Here is a 16279-nt window from a genome sequence, read left to right as displayed (position 1 = left end):
CCAGCCTGCACGCTTCTGGTGCCCTGAGCTCTGTGCTTGGCTATGCCGAGATCAGGTGTTTGCCACCTCGCGGAGGTCCTTTTGTGACTGGCATAAAGAGCCAGGGACACTGCGTGGCTGCCTGGCTGCGGCAGGTGAGGAATGACGGAAACCCAAGGGCTGAACCCAGCACTGGTTCAGAACATAAAGCTGAGGCAGCTCCGGCCTCGCTGGAGGCCCTCCAGCTTTGTGCGGGTGTAACTGAGACTGGAATCCAGCCCAGAGAGAGTGAAGCCGTTCAGTGATGATTAATATAGTAAAATGCGAAAGTTATGTATCAAGTGTATTTCATGCGCCTCTTGCCTCAGGCCAATTAGCATAAATTTAATAGTTATTGCCCTGTTCCAGCAGCTGCTACCTAAGAAGCTGGGAGTGTTTTACAAATGCTCATTAGTTGCTGCCCTGCCTCAGGGAGGTAGGTGAATAGTCTCCCCATTTTACAGGCTTAGGAGAAGAGGAGCGGAGAAGCAAAGTGACACATCTGAGGTGCAGTGCCATGGGTGGCTGTTCCCGGCCCCTGCAGCCCCCTTGGCTCTGGCCACATAGGCTGGGCAGAGCCAGGCAGGGGTCTGCAGAAAGAGTTTTCCCTGGATGCCCTGAGCAAATGCTGTAGAAAATATTTCAAATGCAGCATTTCCCTTGCTGGCTTCCCAGCCACAGCAGTGCCAGGAGAGAGGCCTTCTCCCACCTCGCATGTGTCCCCCGTCCCTCACTGGGAGCAGGCGAGGGGGGCGCAGGCTGGTGGCTTGGGAATGGCACACGGAGCCTGTCTCCAGGCCCCCACCGCATATCAGCCCGGCCAGGCCGCCACGAGGACCAGGGCTGCTGTGCTGACGCTGTGCTTAACAGAACACTTCAGCCAAAGGGGAGCTGAGCAGACACCAGCCTCTCTTATCGTGTTCCAGGGCACAGGCAAAAGCTGGAAGACCAAACCAAACCCTTCGCTGACCGCTACGGGGAGCTGGAACGGCTGCGCCAGTCCATGAGAGTCACCCCGACGACACCCAGCCCTCGCGGATCTCTCAGCACCCCAAGCCACTTCGGGTCACAGGCCCAGACTCCAATACAAGGTACCAGCCACGCACCAGCCTGGCGTCGTGCAGCCGGGACAGCTGCAGGGCTCAGGGATTGGGCCGGGGCGGGTGGGACTGGGATCTTGTCACCAGGAGCTTTCTTGCACCTGCTGAGTAAGCAGACGTCTGCTGAATTGTAAACCCAGGAGATTTCACCGAGTGCACCATTAGGTATGGGGTCTGAGGTAAAACTGAGGAGTTTCAATAGGAATGCAAGGGAGAGCTAGGCATGCTTTGAATTCGGTAGCTTCTTTGATATGAAGGCACCCGCGCAGACAGTTAAGCATCAGCAAGAAAAGGGTGTATTATACTTTACATGGTAATCCAAGTGGTTTCTTATCTTGTTGCATTGTGTTTATGCCAAGTCTGGTGATCCATCACCTAACTCCAGCATAATTCCCCACATGTATGCACACCTGCATGGGCGCATGCGTGTGTGCACACACAGGCTTCGCTCTTCCCATATTTGCAATCAGCATAGCTGAGCCCTCGGGCACTCCCTGTGAGTCTGCATTGTCACTTTTTGCCAGGACAGTGGTAGGAACTGCTACCAGTCCTTCGGAGAGTTACCGGTGAGAGGTCAGTCTGCTAATCCCCTGCATTTGAATTTCATCCCCAAAATAGGCATTGCATTTGAAAATATCCAGCTGCCTTGCAACTCCCAGCTTGCTGCACTTCACAGCAAAGCCAGACACTACCATGATGTATTAAATGAGTCTGTCCTCCCATCTGCACATTGCCCGTGATCCTTTTCCATGCATTTTTAATCTTGGTGTAGTTTTCCTTTGAAAATCAGCAGAAGTACTAACAGAGACTTAACAGATATTAATTAAGCAGACTGTATTTTGAGTTTTGGTGAAAAGTTGTGCCTCTTGGAAGGTTTTGGGCTGAAAAGTTTCAAAAGCTTTTATTGCATTTTCAGAAGTGACGTAGATGTTTGAAAACCTCAATGTCATTGGCAAAGGAGGGTGTCTCAGGCACAAAAACATGTTTGAAAACGTTACCAAACTGTAAAAGCTACCACACTCCTCCCAACCCGAAATTACAGTGAAAGCTTAATTTATTTCTCATTGAAATGCAAATCTTTATGCTTGGAATTTTCATTGATATTAGCACAGTTTATGAGAAGAACATAGGCATTTTGTGTAGCATCATCATTTTTTTTTGTTTTTTAAAAGGAGAGAGTTTTATGGACTCAACTCATTGGCTGTACAATAAAAAGAGTCTTGGAAGGGGGGAATGCATATTTTAAATTAGCACAGTCCCCTGTAGCGTCAGAAACCCAAAGAGTGTCATTTGGAGCAAAGAGTCAGGTGATGACACAAATTCAAAAAGAAAAATGAAACTGGCCACAAGTTACCGCCTGTGCCAAATTCCCAAATGTCAAGTGACAGCAGGAGTGGAGACACACAAAATTAGCCATCTAAAATCATTCCTGCGGAGTATATCCAAAGTACCAGGAATGCTGCAAAATGCAGTTTGTGCACGCTCTGCTCTTGGCTCTGTTGTTTCCAAGTTGGAGGAACTGTCTTAAAATTTCTGTGGGTTCTTACCAGCGTAACTGGGAGCAGAATCAACTTAGTAACTTTAATCCCAACTGTGTCCTTTTGACACAACTCTAACTATAACCAATAATAATAATAAAACCCTTTTTCTCTCACACACACAGCTTATTCACAAAGATCGTAATTTTTACCCAAGCAAGTGGAGCCTAACCCATGCCAAGAATAACACGAGAGTTAACAGGCCTGTAATTCTCACGACTTGGCACATTCTTAGGTAACACACATGAGAAGCCGATTAGCAAAAGCATAACGAGATACCGGTTAGGAGGGACGAATGGGGCAGGCTGGAGTTCACCCATCCCCACTGCCCCTCACCTGGGTTCTTCGAGCCTTAATGTCCTCAGTGTCCTCGCACCCCCGTGCGGGGGGGGGGGCAGCTCTCCCTCTGTCAACCAACTTGCTGGCGTTGGTTGGCCTCCCAGTTCTGCTGACCTAGCGGTTTGCATGAGTGCTTCCTAATCCGCTTCTGGCAAAACCTGGCCAGTGAGCTGGGATGCCCAGAAACAGCCTCAGCCACCGAGGTGGGAATCAGGCACCTCAGCTCCTTGAGCTCAGTGCCTGGAGTTTGTTCTTTGTAGCAGACAGGAATGTAGGAGATAGGATTCCTGTTTCAGAGGAATTAGGGTCCTCTGGAGATTCATTTGCTCTGCGTGTGTCCGATCTTTCCACCCCAGGAGTGAAGGCCATGTGGCCACAGTGGAGATCACAGCAAGGACAGTGGTGTAAATGGAAGAGGAATCTGGCCCTCAGCCATTTGCAGGAATTTCAGTAAAGCAGCCCCTGGAGGTTATAAATAGCCCCCATGTAAAATGATCATCCTGAGGTTAAATGGTCTCAAACCAAAAACCTCCTGGTAAGAGAAAACCAATTGTTTCTGAAGGGCATGCCAGGAAGCACAGGAGGAGAGTGTGCTCAGTGCCCCGGCCGAGCGGGTCAGATTCTGCTCTCGCACTGGTTTCCCGCTGCCCAGTGCGAGTTTACTGCAGCGGCTCTAGTCTTACCTTACCCCTTGCAGATGAGCAGAGAATCATTATCTTCCCATGCCTGTCTGCAAATGGGACAGACGTTTTCAGCCTTGCACATGCCAGATTTGATAGCCATTTCCACTGCTCTGGGGAGAGAAAATGAGTGACCTGAGTGCAGCTGTGGTGAGAATGGGCAGGTGGGACAGGCATACCCACACCCAGCATCAGCTGGCACTCTTTCCTGGCTGCAGCAGAGCACAGCCGTTTGCCTCCACTGAGGATTTGGCCCAATACTTCTCTAGTGAGGTCTGGAAAATCTGAGGTTTTGAAATCCCGGCTCTCCCGTCTCCGCAGCGAGACACCAAGCTGTCATTAGGATGGCTTGAAATGGTTCCTTATTATGGGGCACGCGATGCCAGAGCCTTGCGTGCTTACTTCATTGTGAGTTTTGTCTTCTAGTTTAAAAAAATCAAGGAGCTCTCAAAAGTGAAGCAAGATGTTAAAGAAACTTGCTTCTGCGCGCCTTTGGCTGCTTCTCAGGGCCCCCTTGCTCTGGGGAAGTGGGACTGTGACAGACACACATCCTCCTGGGGAGAGCCGAGATGCTCCCAGCAGCCCCCTATTCTCTGCGCGATGCCTCGTCCTTCCTATGTTTCAGCAGTGGTTCATGCTGAAGCGTTTTATTCCCATTGCAACAGAGGAGGACCGCCCACGCAGCCGGCTCCTGTGTTCTAGCTTTGCGGTGGAAACATCTTCAATCACTCAAAAGCAATTGTGTGCGTTGTCCAGCAACATGTAGGGGTCTTGTGTACATGAGGACAATTGCAAAGTGATTTTAAATTTGATCTACTCAGTAACAGAGCAAGCTGTTTTGATTAATGCACTTAACATCCCCTTGCACACGCTTCATATTGCTCCAGCGAAACCAAATTCCCTTGACTTCCCAGGGAGAACAGTAAATGCTGGATCCTTTTGCCGACTCCATCCTGCCTCTCCCAGCCTTAGTGTCTGCTAAACGGTTTTGGAGACATTGTGCTGGTGAAGAGCTTTCAGATCTCCTGATCTGGAAACAGCTCAGCTTTAACCAGTTACATTTGCAATCTATTACTTAAAGCCAGTGCAACATTTTTAACACAGGCCAGTCATCAGCAGAATGCTTCACCATATGCATTTAAAGTAAAATCTCTCTCTCTCCTTTTCTTTTTAAATATACATTTTAGAAGTATTATATTACTTTTAAGAAGCCTCTTGGCATAGGCAGCAAGTGCCCTATTGTTTCCGAAATGCAACGTGGCTGCTCTGAGGTTAAGTACTGAATTATGGGCCCAGCAAATACCCTGAATTGCTGCTTCCTAATCCCTGTCCAGATCGACTTATGGTTTCTTTAAAATATCCGTTTCTTAATGGATAAAAACATTCTACCATGGGCAGAGGCTAAATTGTTTCCAAAGGAAGCTAGGCAAGCATTAGTGGGAAGAAAACATATTGTGGGATTCAGCTTCAGCCTCAAAGGAAGGAACATGCTTAAGATGGGTTTCCTGCCTCCTCTCAGGCTCTGAATGCTTCTGTGCCTGTCTTCAAACTGCTGTTCTCCTCCTCTCAATTGCATTTGCCTGCTGTTCAATGGATGTCCCTTAAATGAATTTGTCGGGTAATGGTCAAAGATGAAACACAGGCCAGCGCCAGTCGGGAGCTGAGGTGCTGCAGTTCGAAATAGAAGGCAGGTGCACAGCAAGACCGGCTGGCCTTGCCTTGGGCTCCGGGGCAGCTGCCCTGCCTTCGGCAGGGGTTCAGGCTGTGCCGGGACCCATGGGAGCTGTGCCGGGACCCGCAGGGGCAGCACCAGGCTGGGCTGCGGCACAGGAGCGGCGGAGCAGGGCGGGCACCCGGGCGCCTCTCGCCCCCACCGCTGCCGAGCTGCAGTGGGTTTCCCATGGCAGGCCGGCCTGGCCCAAACCTGCTCAGCAGGCAAGGTGGTCTAGCTGCAGGCTGGGTTGTAAATTCAGCTACTTCCTTTTATGTAGTCAGGGCTTGTTAATTTTTTTTTAATACCCTTTGAATACAGGTAAAGAGCAAAGCACGGGCAGGCCAGAGGGAGTGCCTGCAGTCAAGGTAGCGCTCCCCATCCAGCCCACCCACCCGCCCAGCCAGCACCGTTAGCTCACTCCTCGTCTGCGCGGGACTGAGCAGCAGCGACTGAGGCTGATGCAGCGCGTGCCAGGCAGGGGCGCAGGGCAGAGCTGGGCTCGGGGATGGCGAGGAGAAGTGAGGGGCCTGGCGAGAGGGGAAGCTGGAAGAGCGTGGCTTGTTTAGTCTAGCAAAAGGCAGGCTGGGAGTGGAGCTGATTGCTCTGTGTAAATACATCCAGGGCATAAACATCAGGGAGGGAGAAGAGCTAATGTAAGCTATGAAGGACAGTGCTGGCACAGGAGGTGGGGCTGAACTGGCCCTGAAGAAGCCCACGCTGGATGTTAGAAGCGGGGTCCTCCCCAGAGGGGCAGGAAGGGTGCAAGGAATGGCTGGGACAGGGTAAAAGCATGGACCTTGAAGACTTTGCAGAGGAGGCTGCAATGCAGTGTGTGGGTCAATGAGCCAGGAGCTCCTGGGGACATCCCTGCCTCCAGCCCTGCTCTCCTGCAGAGGCTGGGGGCTGTTGCCCAGCGTATCTGGGGCCCGACTGAAAGTGCCGGGGGAGGACCGAGGGGAGCATCGTTGGCTGGTTTGTGATGCTCCTGTGGTAGGTTTGGGGGCTGGGTCTGTCTGCACAGCAGCACACTGTACTTGAAGAGAATGAGAAAACTGAGTAGCAAACGTGCTCGGCGATCTTGAGGTGGTGCTTGGTGATGCTGTGATAAGCGACGTGTGTTGTTGTGTTTTGGTTTGGGTTTTTTTTCAGGCTCTGCAGAGGAAGTACTAGCACCCAGTTTGTGAGCCGGTTATATCAGATACAGAACAATTGCTCCATGGGTGTGTAACAACGGATGCTGTTCACACCCTCATTTTTTTTCAACACCTCCCCCCTCCCCCAAAATAAATTTCACTCTATTTTTCGTGGGGCAGGAGGAAGGGGCTGTTTCTTTTTTAGTTATCTCTGACTGTGAAACGAATGAACTTGTTCACATATGTGACAGAGGCGTGAGAGCGTGCCTGCGTGCGTGGGTGGGGAGGAGAGCAGCGCCTTTTCTAGAGATGAGCTGGGTCTTCAGAGATTGAATGCATCTTGTGCACCTTCCCTTACAGAGCAGATTCTCTTCGTCTTTGGCCACCTGCCTCTTCATGCTCCCAGATGGAGCCGCTTTGATCAGGGGAAGGAAGCAGAGAGGAAGAGAGGTCAGAAAAATGCCGAAAACAACTTAGAGGTCCAAGCATCACAGAAACTAGTAGAGAAAAAATAGCAGAAGGTATATACAGAGAGAGAATTTCTGTCCCCGCTCCGTCTTGCGTATGCATGCATATTATATACATAAGCATAAAGTATCATTAGTGTTTACATTGTTGTCAATCATCATGGCATAAGACAGGAAAGGAGGTTTCTTTACCCCGGGGCTAGATTTTTCATGACAATTTTGCAAGGCACGTATATGTATATAAATAAAACGGTGATATATGGCCAGGCTGCAGATATTTATATATTCTATATACATAGAGAGTTCTGTACTATCGATTTCCTTTTAAATTTCCTTTATTCTCTCTGTGTTCCACATGCTATATGTATTTGTGTGTGTTGTATAGTATACGCACAAGCTTAGGTTTATTGCTGACTTATTGAATAAGCCACTGCATGTTCTCCACATCTCTAAAATGGGGATCAGAGAGTAGTATCTGGAGTGATGTGGAATTGCTCAGGTTCCATGCATCACTGCACATCCCTAGCTAATCTGATAATCTTCTCGTACAGCTGTACATTGGGCGTCAGCGGTGTGCTCTGTGCACGTGCCCTGGGTGAGCTTATCATTTAGTTGTCCCTCAGAGCTCTTTCCATGATGTGGCACTGAAGAGGTCCTGACATAGCTTTTCTTGCCCTTTTCTCTCTCCAGACAGAACAGACATTTTCTGGGTTATGAGGCAGTGGAAGCCCTCGCTGATCTGATGGGTTGTACGCACTTCGGTGCTGCTGGTCTTTAAAACCACTTGCAGGGCGCATTGCCTCAGCTCCACGTGGGTTTCCAGGGGACTCTGAGCAGACCCCCCAGTCCTGACCCAGCATGGGCACAGGAACCCGTTTCAGTCCATCCAAGAGAGCTCCCAAACCCAGCATGGTCTTAAGGGAGGAGGCTGAACACACCCAGACAACACTCTGTGGTCTCCAAGCCAGCCTCCCCACCTCCACGCTCACCGCCAGCCCACGCCGCCCTGCACAGCTCCACCACGAACCTGCCGAGCTCTGCTCCCATCGCAAAGGCGCTCAGATGCAGCTCTTTGCCTTTTTCTCCCTGCTGTTCAGCCAAGAAAAGGCTTGTATCGCCTCTGAGGTGAAAATAAAGCTGCTGTGTCACTTGAGCACAGTTGTTTTATCTGGAAAGAGGCTGAGCAGCTTTGAAAGCCTATTTCTATCGGACTCTGCAAGTGGGTGCACAAGGGGGTGTGGGGGTCCTCAAAAAGTGCAAATTGCAGCTGCACAATTAAGTACTGGGGTGTGTCCCAGCCTCAGGGTCCCCTGGGCAGCGCAGCCCTAACAAGGAGACAGTGGCATTACTAATCAGGGCTCTGACCTTTACATGGCTTTTATTTAATACACATTCCACACTTCCCCAAACTCCTATCCAAAACATTGACATTTCCGCTGATAGATTGGGTCAGATTTTGGAGTAGTTGGGGGGGCTCAATTCACTCTTACAATGGTTAAATTCTTACAGCTAAATGGGCTTATTCAGTTAGTGCAGCAGCTGGTGTGATTTCGAGAAGAAAATAAACATTTCCTTCAAATATTTTGATTGGCAACTGGACAACCGAAATACTCAAGCTCAGATTGCCAGGGTCCAAAAAAGCAAATGGGGGTTGGACGGCGAACAAGGCAGGCAAACCGTAGTAAATCCTGCGAGGCAGTGCTACCACGCAGATTGTGCTTGCGAAGCGCTCAGCTCTGCGCGCGCTGGGAAGGAGGCACCGAGATGTGCGCTGCCGGCTGTGACTTCAAAGGGCGCGCAGGGCCCAAAGGCGCAACTTCACCCGCTCCTATTCCGCGGGCGTTCGCTTAGTGCCTCGCTCGCTCCGGATTGCCGCTCGGTAGCTGGATGAGCGTAACAGAGGGCTGCTTTGTTGCCGAGTTAGGTGGTTGCGGAGGGGATGGAGGGCGATGTTTCGCCTGGGCCTCGCCGCGGCTGTCCCTGCGCCCCCCGTTGTCCTTCCGCAGCGCGGCCCTCCTCGGACCCGGGGCAGGAGGCCCAGAGCCCCCGGACGGGGCGGCTGGGGCGCGGCTCTGGCCCGCACAGAGCCGAGCGGAGCTGGGCTCCCCGCCGCCAGGGGCCCAGGGGCCCGGGGACGGAGCTCAGCACCCGCCGCGCCGGTGCCGGTCCCCGCCGGCGGCTCCCCCCCGAGCCCGGCGCGGCCGCGGCTCCCTCTGGTGGCGCCTCCTGCCGCGGGCCCGGGGCCGCTGCCCCCTGCTGGAGGCGGGACGGCCCCGGCAGGGCTCCCCCGGGGACGGGACGGGACGGGACGGGACGGGACGGGACGGGACGGGAAGGGGAGTCCCCGAGTGCTCCTGGCGGTGCAGGAACGCCGGGCCGCCGGCACGGGGCTGGCGGCTGGTTACCGCTGCCTGACTTCAACAGGGAAGGCCAACGCCTCCCCGACGGCACGGGAACGGAATAGACAGGTGGGGTTTGGGTTGGTTGGTTGGTTGTTTTAGCCTCGGATTGGCGGGGGAAAACCGGAGCTTTGTTCTGGGAGAGCCTTCAAGCCCGAGGCCCGGCGTGGATGAAAGCGAGCCAGCCGCGGCCTCCCAGAGCCTGGCCCCCGGGGGGTCCCGCAGCAGCCTCCCTGGCCTCGGCTTCACGCCACGGGGACATCCATCTTGCTGGCACGGGTGTGCGCGGCACAGGGATCTGCTCCCAAAGGGATTTCCCCGCGTGCGCATCCCCACGCACGCTTGCTGTGCGGAGCACGGCCCGGCGGTGCTGCGCGGGTGCCTCACATCTGCAGCACGCGGGGCTGGGGGCGAGGCGAGCTGCCGAGGAGCCGAGTCCAAAGCCCGGCACCCACAGAGCTCACCCGCTGCCTGCCGCTGTGCCCAGGCCATAGCTGGAGAGTTTCTAGCCCTGTTGGTATCGCTGTGCTTTGCTCTCCATGCATGCAGCCTGCAATTAACACTCTCACAAGCTTGTGTCTAAATTAGTACCAAATACCAATTGCCAAATGTTGCACATTCAGTCCAATAAAACATAGCCTTTAAAAAACCCTTTGAGCGTGTTATAGAGGAAAAGGGAAATGTGCCCTGAGCACTTGTGTTTTATTTCAATTTACATTTTTCTGGACTATTATATAAGGGCACATTAAAGCTAACGAAGGAACACAGTCTGATCACTGGACATTGTCAGCTGCTCTGGGGAAGGTGCTGAGCAGCACCCTGGGTTTTTGGGGCGGGGGGGGTGGTGGTGGAATTTGGAGCCTGCTCTCTCTGTGTGTGTAGCAAAACAGTCTTGCCCTTTTCCTGCAGTGACCAGGCTGCATGCTTGTAAGGAGGTATTCAGAAGATGGTCTTTTTTGGGTCTTTCCCAGGTTCAGCTGGGATTTTTGTCCTGTGGTCCTAGCTGATCCTTGCTGAAGCTCAGGGCTCTGCTCAAATTGCTTCTTGCAGCAACGCTCTTCAAACCTCGCCTCGCAGCACCTGACAGCAGTGCTCATGCTGCTTTTGCACTAGCATGGCTTTGGGATGGGGAAGAGTGTCCTGCTGGCAAGCTGAGATGCGAAATAAGCTGTGAGCTTTTTCTGCAGTGTAGCTCTTTTCCAGCCAGCCCAAGCATGCTACCCCTCTGCATAGCACACAGGCTGGATGGAGCCACGGGTGTGTGCAGAACAGTGTGGTTCATGACAGCTTTGAGCTGCTCCTCTCTTATCTCACACCAAAGCCGCAGCCACGTTCACAAACCAGGTGCTCCCCTGCCTTTCTCCTCCATGGAGCCTGCGTGGGAAGGCAGGCGCTGCCGATTGCCCGCAAACGGCTGGAGGGGAGGGTGGTTCCTCCCCTCCACTGCTCCCCTGCTGCAGGACTCACCTGGACCAGAAAGGGGCTTCAGGTCAGATCCCCTCCCTGTCTGCTCCTCCAGAGCATGCCCTTGCCACTAGTTAGCTAGAAGGGCTTAGCTCAGGTCTTTTTTTTCCTGGGGAAATGCTGCAGGGACTGGTACACCAGCCCTGAGAATTTAAAAATGCTTCGGCATAATAAATATATATATATTATACACATCTCTATGCATACACAGCTAATATGCAATCATAAGTCTGTGTGTGTCTCTGTATATGCACGCACATATATAAAAATAACAAGCATTTCTATCATACTCATCTCACACATTTTCTTGTTCTGAGTTGATTCAAAACCCGGCCTATGTGACAGACAACCAACAACTAATAGTCTTTCTGGCTAGGTTTGCTCTTTAGAGATAGGCAAGCTTTTGTGCGCTTGCTCTGAGCATCATAAATATCCTCATGTGCTGCAGACTCTGGCACAGCAGAATTTTCCCCCTACTTTGGAGGAGTGTGTCTCATCCTGCAGAACGTGGGGAAGAGGTGGGCCTGCAGAAAAATCACTGAGGCCAGAGGACATCCTGCTACCAAAGCAGAAAGATGCAATATCCCTGCCTTTAACGAGGGAAAACAGTAGTCTTAGCAGTAAAGAGAAAGCCACCTCCAGCCAGCCAAGAGCTCTGAGCACAGTGCGTCAGCCAAGAATTTTGGACTGGAACTGCTCTTTCTAGAGATTTTTGTTTCATGGGTGGTGTTAAAAGGCTGAGAAAGGCACAGTAGTAGCATTTATAGCCATGCCCTCCTTCATAACCAGTGCCAGAGCTTAATGTGAGCTACTGAGGTCCAGAGGGTAGGGGTTTTGCATCTCTTCTGGGAGAGCACAGCTCATTTCTCTTTGCCTCGGGTGCCCCAAGCACAGGGCTGGGCTCCATAAGGAGATGGCACTGGTCTCAGGACAGCAGGGATAGCCACAAAACAGGCTTGAGGTCCTCACAGGATCTGCTGGCGTGGATTCCCCTCTCTGGTCTGGGCTTCCCACAGAGGACAGGACCCAGCAGCACCAGGCAGAGGTCCTGTCCGGATACAGGCTGGCTGCAACCCACTTGGCATTTATACCCCTAAGGAAAAGCCCAGGGGCTCCATCATCTGCGGGAGCTGGGTAACCCCCACCACACTGACCCAAGTCTCCCTTCCCCCAGTAGAGGAAAGCCTGAATTTCTCACTCTCTTTATCCTCTTAGAAGGAGAAAAATACACAGAGACAAGCAAGCAGAGGGGTATTGTGGCTCCTAGCTTGGGAGTTTTTAGCTGTGTGTTTATCAGCTCCATCCCCTGATGGTATCAGCACGAACAGGCCACCCACAGGAAGGCTTAGCAGCCTGGTCTGGACTCCAGCTTTTCCTCTCTGTCTCTGTGTGTGCGTGTATATACACCACCGACTATCTCAGGGACCAGCCGTCTGGGGCCTGCATCCATTTATTTACTACACAGCTGATGTAATGGCTAAACATTTTTTTCTGTGTTTATGGGGTGTTTTTTTTAATCTGCCAGAGACGAATAGACCCCTAGAGAAGTCAGTTTAATTGTGTCCCTTCTTGGATAGGAAACAGCAAATTTTAGGACAGGAAATGGGAACAAATTAAACAAAATGGTATTAGGATTTTTTGTATTTAAGTTTCCCAGCTCTCTTCCCCAGCAGATCTTAGAGATGTTTTTCCCTCTGACTTTAATTCCTTGGGCAGGGGATGACCCAGGCCACAGGACAAACTCTACAAGCCACCAGGCTAGTGCTCTAACCACCCGCTTTCTTCTCCCAACCCCACAGGCACATCAGATCTGAGCCCCTTCTCAGACCCCCGGCAGTTTGACCGCTCCTTCCCGACGCTACCGGCTCTCACCGAGACCAGGTTCTCCGACCCGCGGATGCATTATCCCGGTGCCATGTCCGCTGCCTTCCCCTACACCGCAACGCCCTCTGCGACAGGCATTGGGGGCATCAGCATGACCAGCATGCCCACCACCACGCGCTTCCACCACACCTACCTGCCGCCCCCCTACCCCGGCTCCACGCAGAACCAAAGCGGACCCTTCCAGGCCAACCCCTCTCCCTACCATTTGTACTACGGCACATCTTCGGGCTCGTACCAGTTCTCCATGGTGGCAGGCGGCGAGCGCTCGCCCACCCGCATGCTCTCTTCTTGTACAAGTGCTTCAGCAGGGAACAACTTAATGAATCCCAACCTGGGCAATCAGAACGACGGGGTCGATGCAGATGGGAGCCACAGTAACTCACCGACTACCATGACGACTACAGGGAGGATGGATGAATCGGTCTGGAGACCCTACTAGGCGGAACACAGCTGGGCACCGACCACTTTAACTTAATTGGCCACCGTTACGTTACTCCTTTTGGTAGTGAATGCAGCAAAATGAGACCTAGGGAAAACGTAAACCAAAGTCTCCCAAATCAAAAGCAAACCAGGATCCTCTACATGGAAGCAGGGCAAACGTCAAGCGAAGATGAACCAGGACCTATGTTACATTTCAAGATAAGCGTCCACAAGACTTGAATTTGCCGCTTGATGTGGTTCCTTTCATTTGTTTTTAATATGTGGATTGTACATAGGAAAGAAAAAAGATGTGTGGAATCAGATATTTGTTTATTGCAGAACACTTCTCAGTCATCTCACTCTCATCCTCATCCCCACACAAAGCATTCAAAAGTTAAGAAAACCTTGTCCTTCTGCAAAATGTTTCAGAGAAGAGAAAGGACCAGGAAATAATCCGAACCATCTCTCTGCCAATGCAAAAAGACTGAACTGGAAAAAAAAAAAAGAAGAAAAAAAAAAGAAAAAAACTATGTCTCCTCTCAGTCCCTCCCCACCAGTTTAAGGCTCCTGACTACCAAAGATCCGTGGAACGACGCCAGAGCCACATTCCGCACGTGAGAGTCTGGTTTACAGCACAACCGTGGGTTCTCGGGAATGCACGGAGGCTGCGCATTCCTCGTGGGTCAGACAGCATCAGCCATGTGAACAAGAGCTGTGATGTGATTATTATTATTCTTTGTTGACGACAGAGGTTGTATTGTTCATTTTTTTGTCATTGTCGTCATTTTTAAAACAGTAACGTGGCTGATCCTGTGCCTGACAGACCCTCCCCTTTCCTGTATGTTTACATATGAGATGTACTTTTTATGAGATGTGTTTTGTTTTGTTTGCTCTTTTGTCCTGACCTCACCATTCAGTTCTTTGCCCCTCTTTAGCAAATCTCAGTGATGGTGTCTGAAGCGAAGGCAGTGTTCAGGACAATCCAAGATGTGTGAGATGCACTTCCAAGCAAGCGTGTTACCTGCAGAGTGACTCAGAAACCTTTGGCATGACCCTGCCACTGGTCTCTGGGTCTTTCTTTCATTCTCTCTGAGTGGCTACACATGCAGCTGGTGGCAAAAGCATCATATTTCTGTTATGATTCTTTCCTGTGTTTTCACCCAGAGTGGATTGACACATGATGACTTTTTTTATTTAGAAACAACTTACACTTTTCAGTTCATGCTGAAAGCTCTAACTGAGATTTGGAGAAAGGAGCAGTTTCTACGCAGTCCCCTTGGTGGTGGGAAGATTGTGAAGAAATGTTATCTGACATTTTCCAAGCACTTACCCTCCTTTCCGTTCTCCCAAGTGACCCAGAGCACTGCTGTCATGCTGTAGATGAATAAGCTGAAGAACAGGCCCTTAAAGCTACCACTGGCGCACTGTTAGCTGGTTGGATTGTGTGGCATCTGGAGGAACCAGGTCCCTCAGGCACCATGCGGACACGGCCTCATAGCTGGTACCAACGAGGCTGTGATCTGAATGAGACTGCACCAGGTGGCAGCAGGCAGCCGGAGACGTGGCGGGGCTTCCCCCACGCCGAGTTAGTGGCCTGGCCCCAGTGCACGGCACAGGGTTAAGCCGCCTTCCACCAGCCGGCCACACTTTCTGCTGGTGTGCAAATTGGGGCTGGGTTCTGGACTCCCTGTGCCGCAGGGCTGGTGGCGCGTGGGCAGGATCCCAGGGAGCGTGGCAGGGTGAGCTGCATCCCACTGCCCTGCAGCGAGGGCACAGGACAGCCCCCAAACTCCACCGCTACCAGCGGCCTGCACCAAGTCTTATTTTTTCCACTCACAGGAAAATTTAAACCCTCCAGCTGACCTCCCAGTCCCTTCTGTCTAATTTATGCCATTATACCTATCACCAAATCTCAGTTGTAGCTTGTCAGCAGTCAGTTGAGATACAGAGTATTGTAATTGCACTACCACGTAAAGAGTGGGGCAAGACATCCTGGCTTAGTTGGAAAGCTGCGATGACCACTCATGAGTTAAACAAGCAACAAGAGGAACAACTCTTTTAAATAGAAATTTTTAAAAGCCCTACCCCAGCAAAACTGCAACATTTACTTCCTTAGCAACAGGGAGCACCTCTCTGGTGCTTGCCAGCTGTAGAAACTGGACCACAGCAGCAGCCTGTGTTTTGATGCATTTATGTTTATCATCCAACCACGCCACTGATTGAAAGCACAAAGAAAACAAGGCATTCGTAGTACTAGGTTAATTTAAGACTGTTCATAATGAATTTTTTAAAAAATGGCAACAATGTTATTTTTATGACATATTGTCATATGAAGGTGTAAATATATGCACCTCTATTGTATGCAAATGGTCACAAGACAGGCCAATGTTTTTTGCTTTGCACTATAATTTGCTTTTTAAAAAAAATGCACAATCGCTTGTACAGTAAAACCCCTTTGTCTGGCTCAAAGAATATTTAACTATAGAATCTAATTTTTGGTCTTATTTGTTATAATAATATAATTCTTAAATGTGTTGAAGGATCCGATTCTTAATAATGCTTCTAATACTTGTATGTGCAGGGTAAAATGACAACAACCAACTAAGGAGTTGAGAACAGAGACATTTGTAGATAAAGAAGGCTAAAGTTGTTTTCTTTTTTTTTTAATGGTGTCTTACAATGGACATTAAAAAAAAATGCTAGTGATACCAAATAATGTGGTTATTTGTGTAATATACCAGCCCTACTTGAAGGTAATGCCCTATATTTAACATGTAGCCCATCTTTTTAACCTGTAGCACTTGTCACTGGGGTGGGGGGAGGCGGGGAGGGAGGGAGAGGACGGGAAGGGTCTGCTCCTGTTGAAGTCATTTGACGAAGCTCTGGCTGGCGACATCTCTGCCGTGGCAGCTTCCATGAGAGCAGTCGGGCTCCTTTTCATCGGCCGGGCTCGTGAACGGGTGGGACTGAGTCGGTACGAAGCCACAGCACAGTGGTCAGTTCTGCTTTTCTATTATCGGTGTCGATGTTCTTATCCAATGTACATGATTATATTGTCAGGCCTTCGTGTAATCATTTTAATGACTTTCCATGTGGAATAATAAACATACGGTTACAAGTCCC

The 16279-nt window shown here is 50.8% G+C and overlaps 1 protein-coding gene across 2 annotated transcripts in view; it reads left to right on the top strand.

Annotated features, from left to right (window-relative positions):
* The window catches only part of RUNX3 (RUNX family transcription factor 3), a 61643-nt gene extending 45365 nt beyond the window's left edge, over positions 1-16278 (top strand). Inside the window, exons 5-6 of one of the 2 annotated variants that reach the window (XM_048049538.2) lie at positions 945-1109; positions 12652-16278. In XM_048049538.2, the coding sequence (XP_047905495.1) occupies positions 945-1109; positions 12652-13175 (689 nt within the window). In that variant the 3' untranslated portion in view covers positions 13176-16278. The remainder of the gene's footprint in view (positions 1-944; positions 1110-12651) is intronic. The other variant, XM_048049539.2, reaches the window with a different exon arrangement.
* The last annotated feature ends 1 nt before the right edge of the window (position 16279 follows it).

This window comes from Anser cygnoides, chromosome 24 (genome assembly GCF_040182565.1).
Source record: "Anser cygnoides isolate HZ-2024a breed goose chromosome 24, Taihu_goose_T2T_genome, whole genome shotgun sequence".
Taxonomy (NCBI): domain Eukaryota; kingdom Metazoa; phylum Chordata; class Aves; order Anseriformes; family Anatidae; genus Anser; species Anser cygnoides.
Note: the sequence above shows the minus strand (reverse complement) of the source record. Positions and strands in the feature narration are given on the sequence as shown.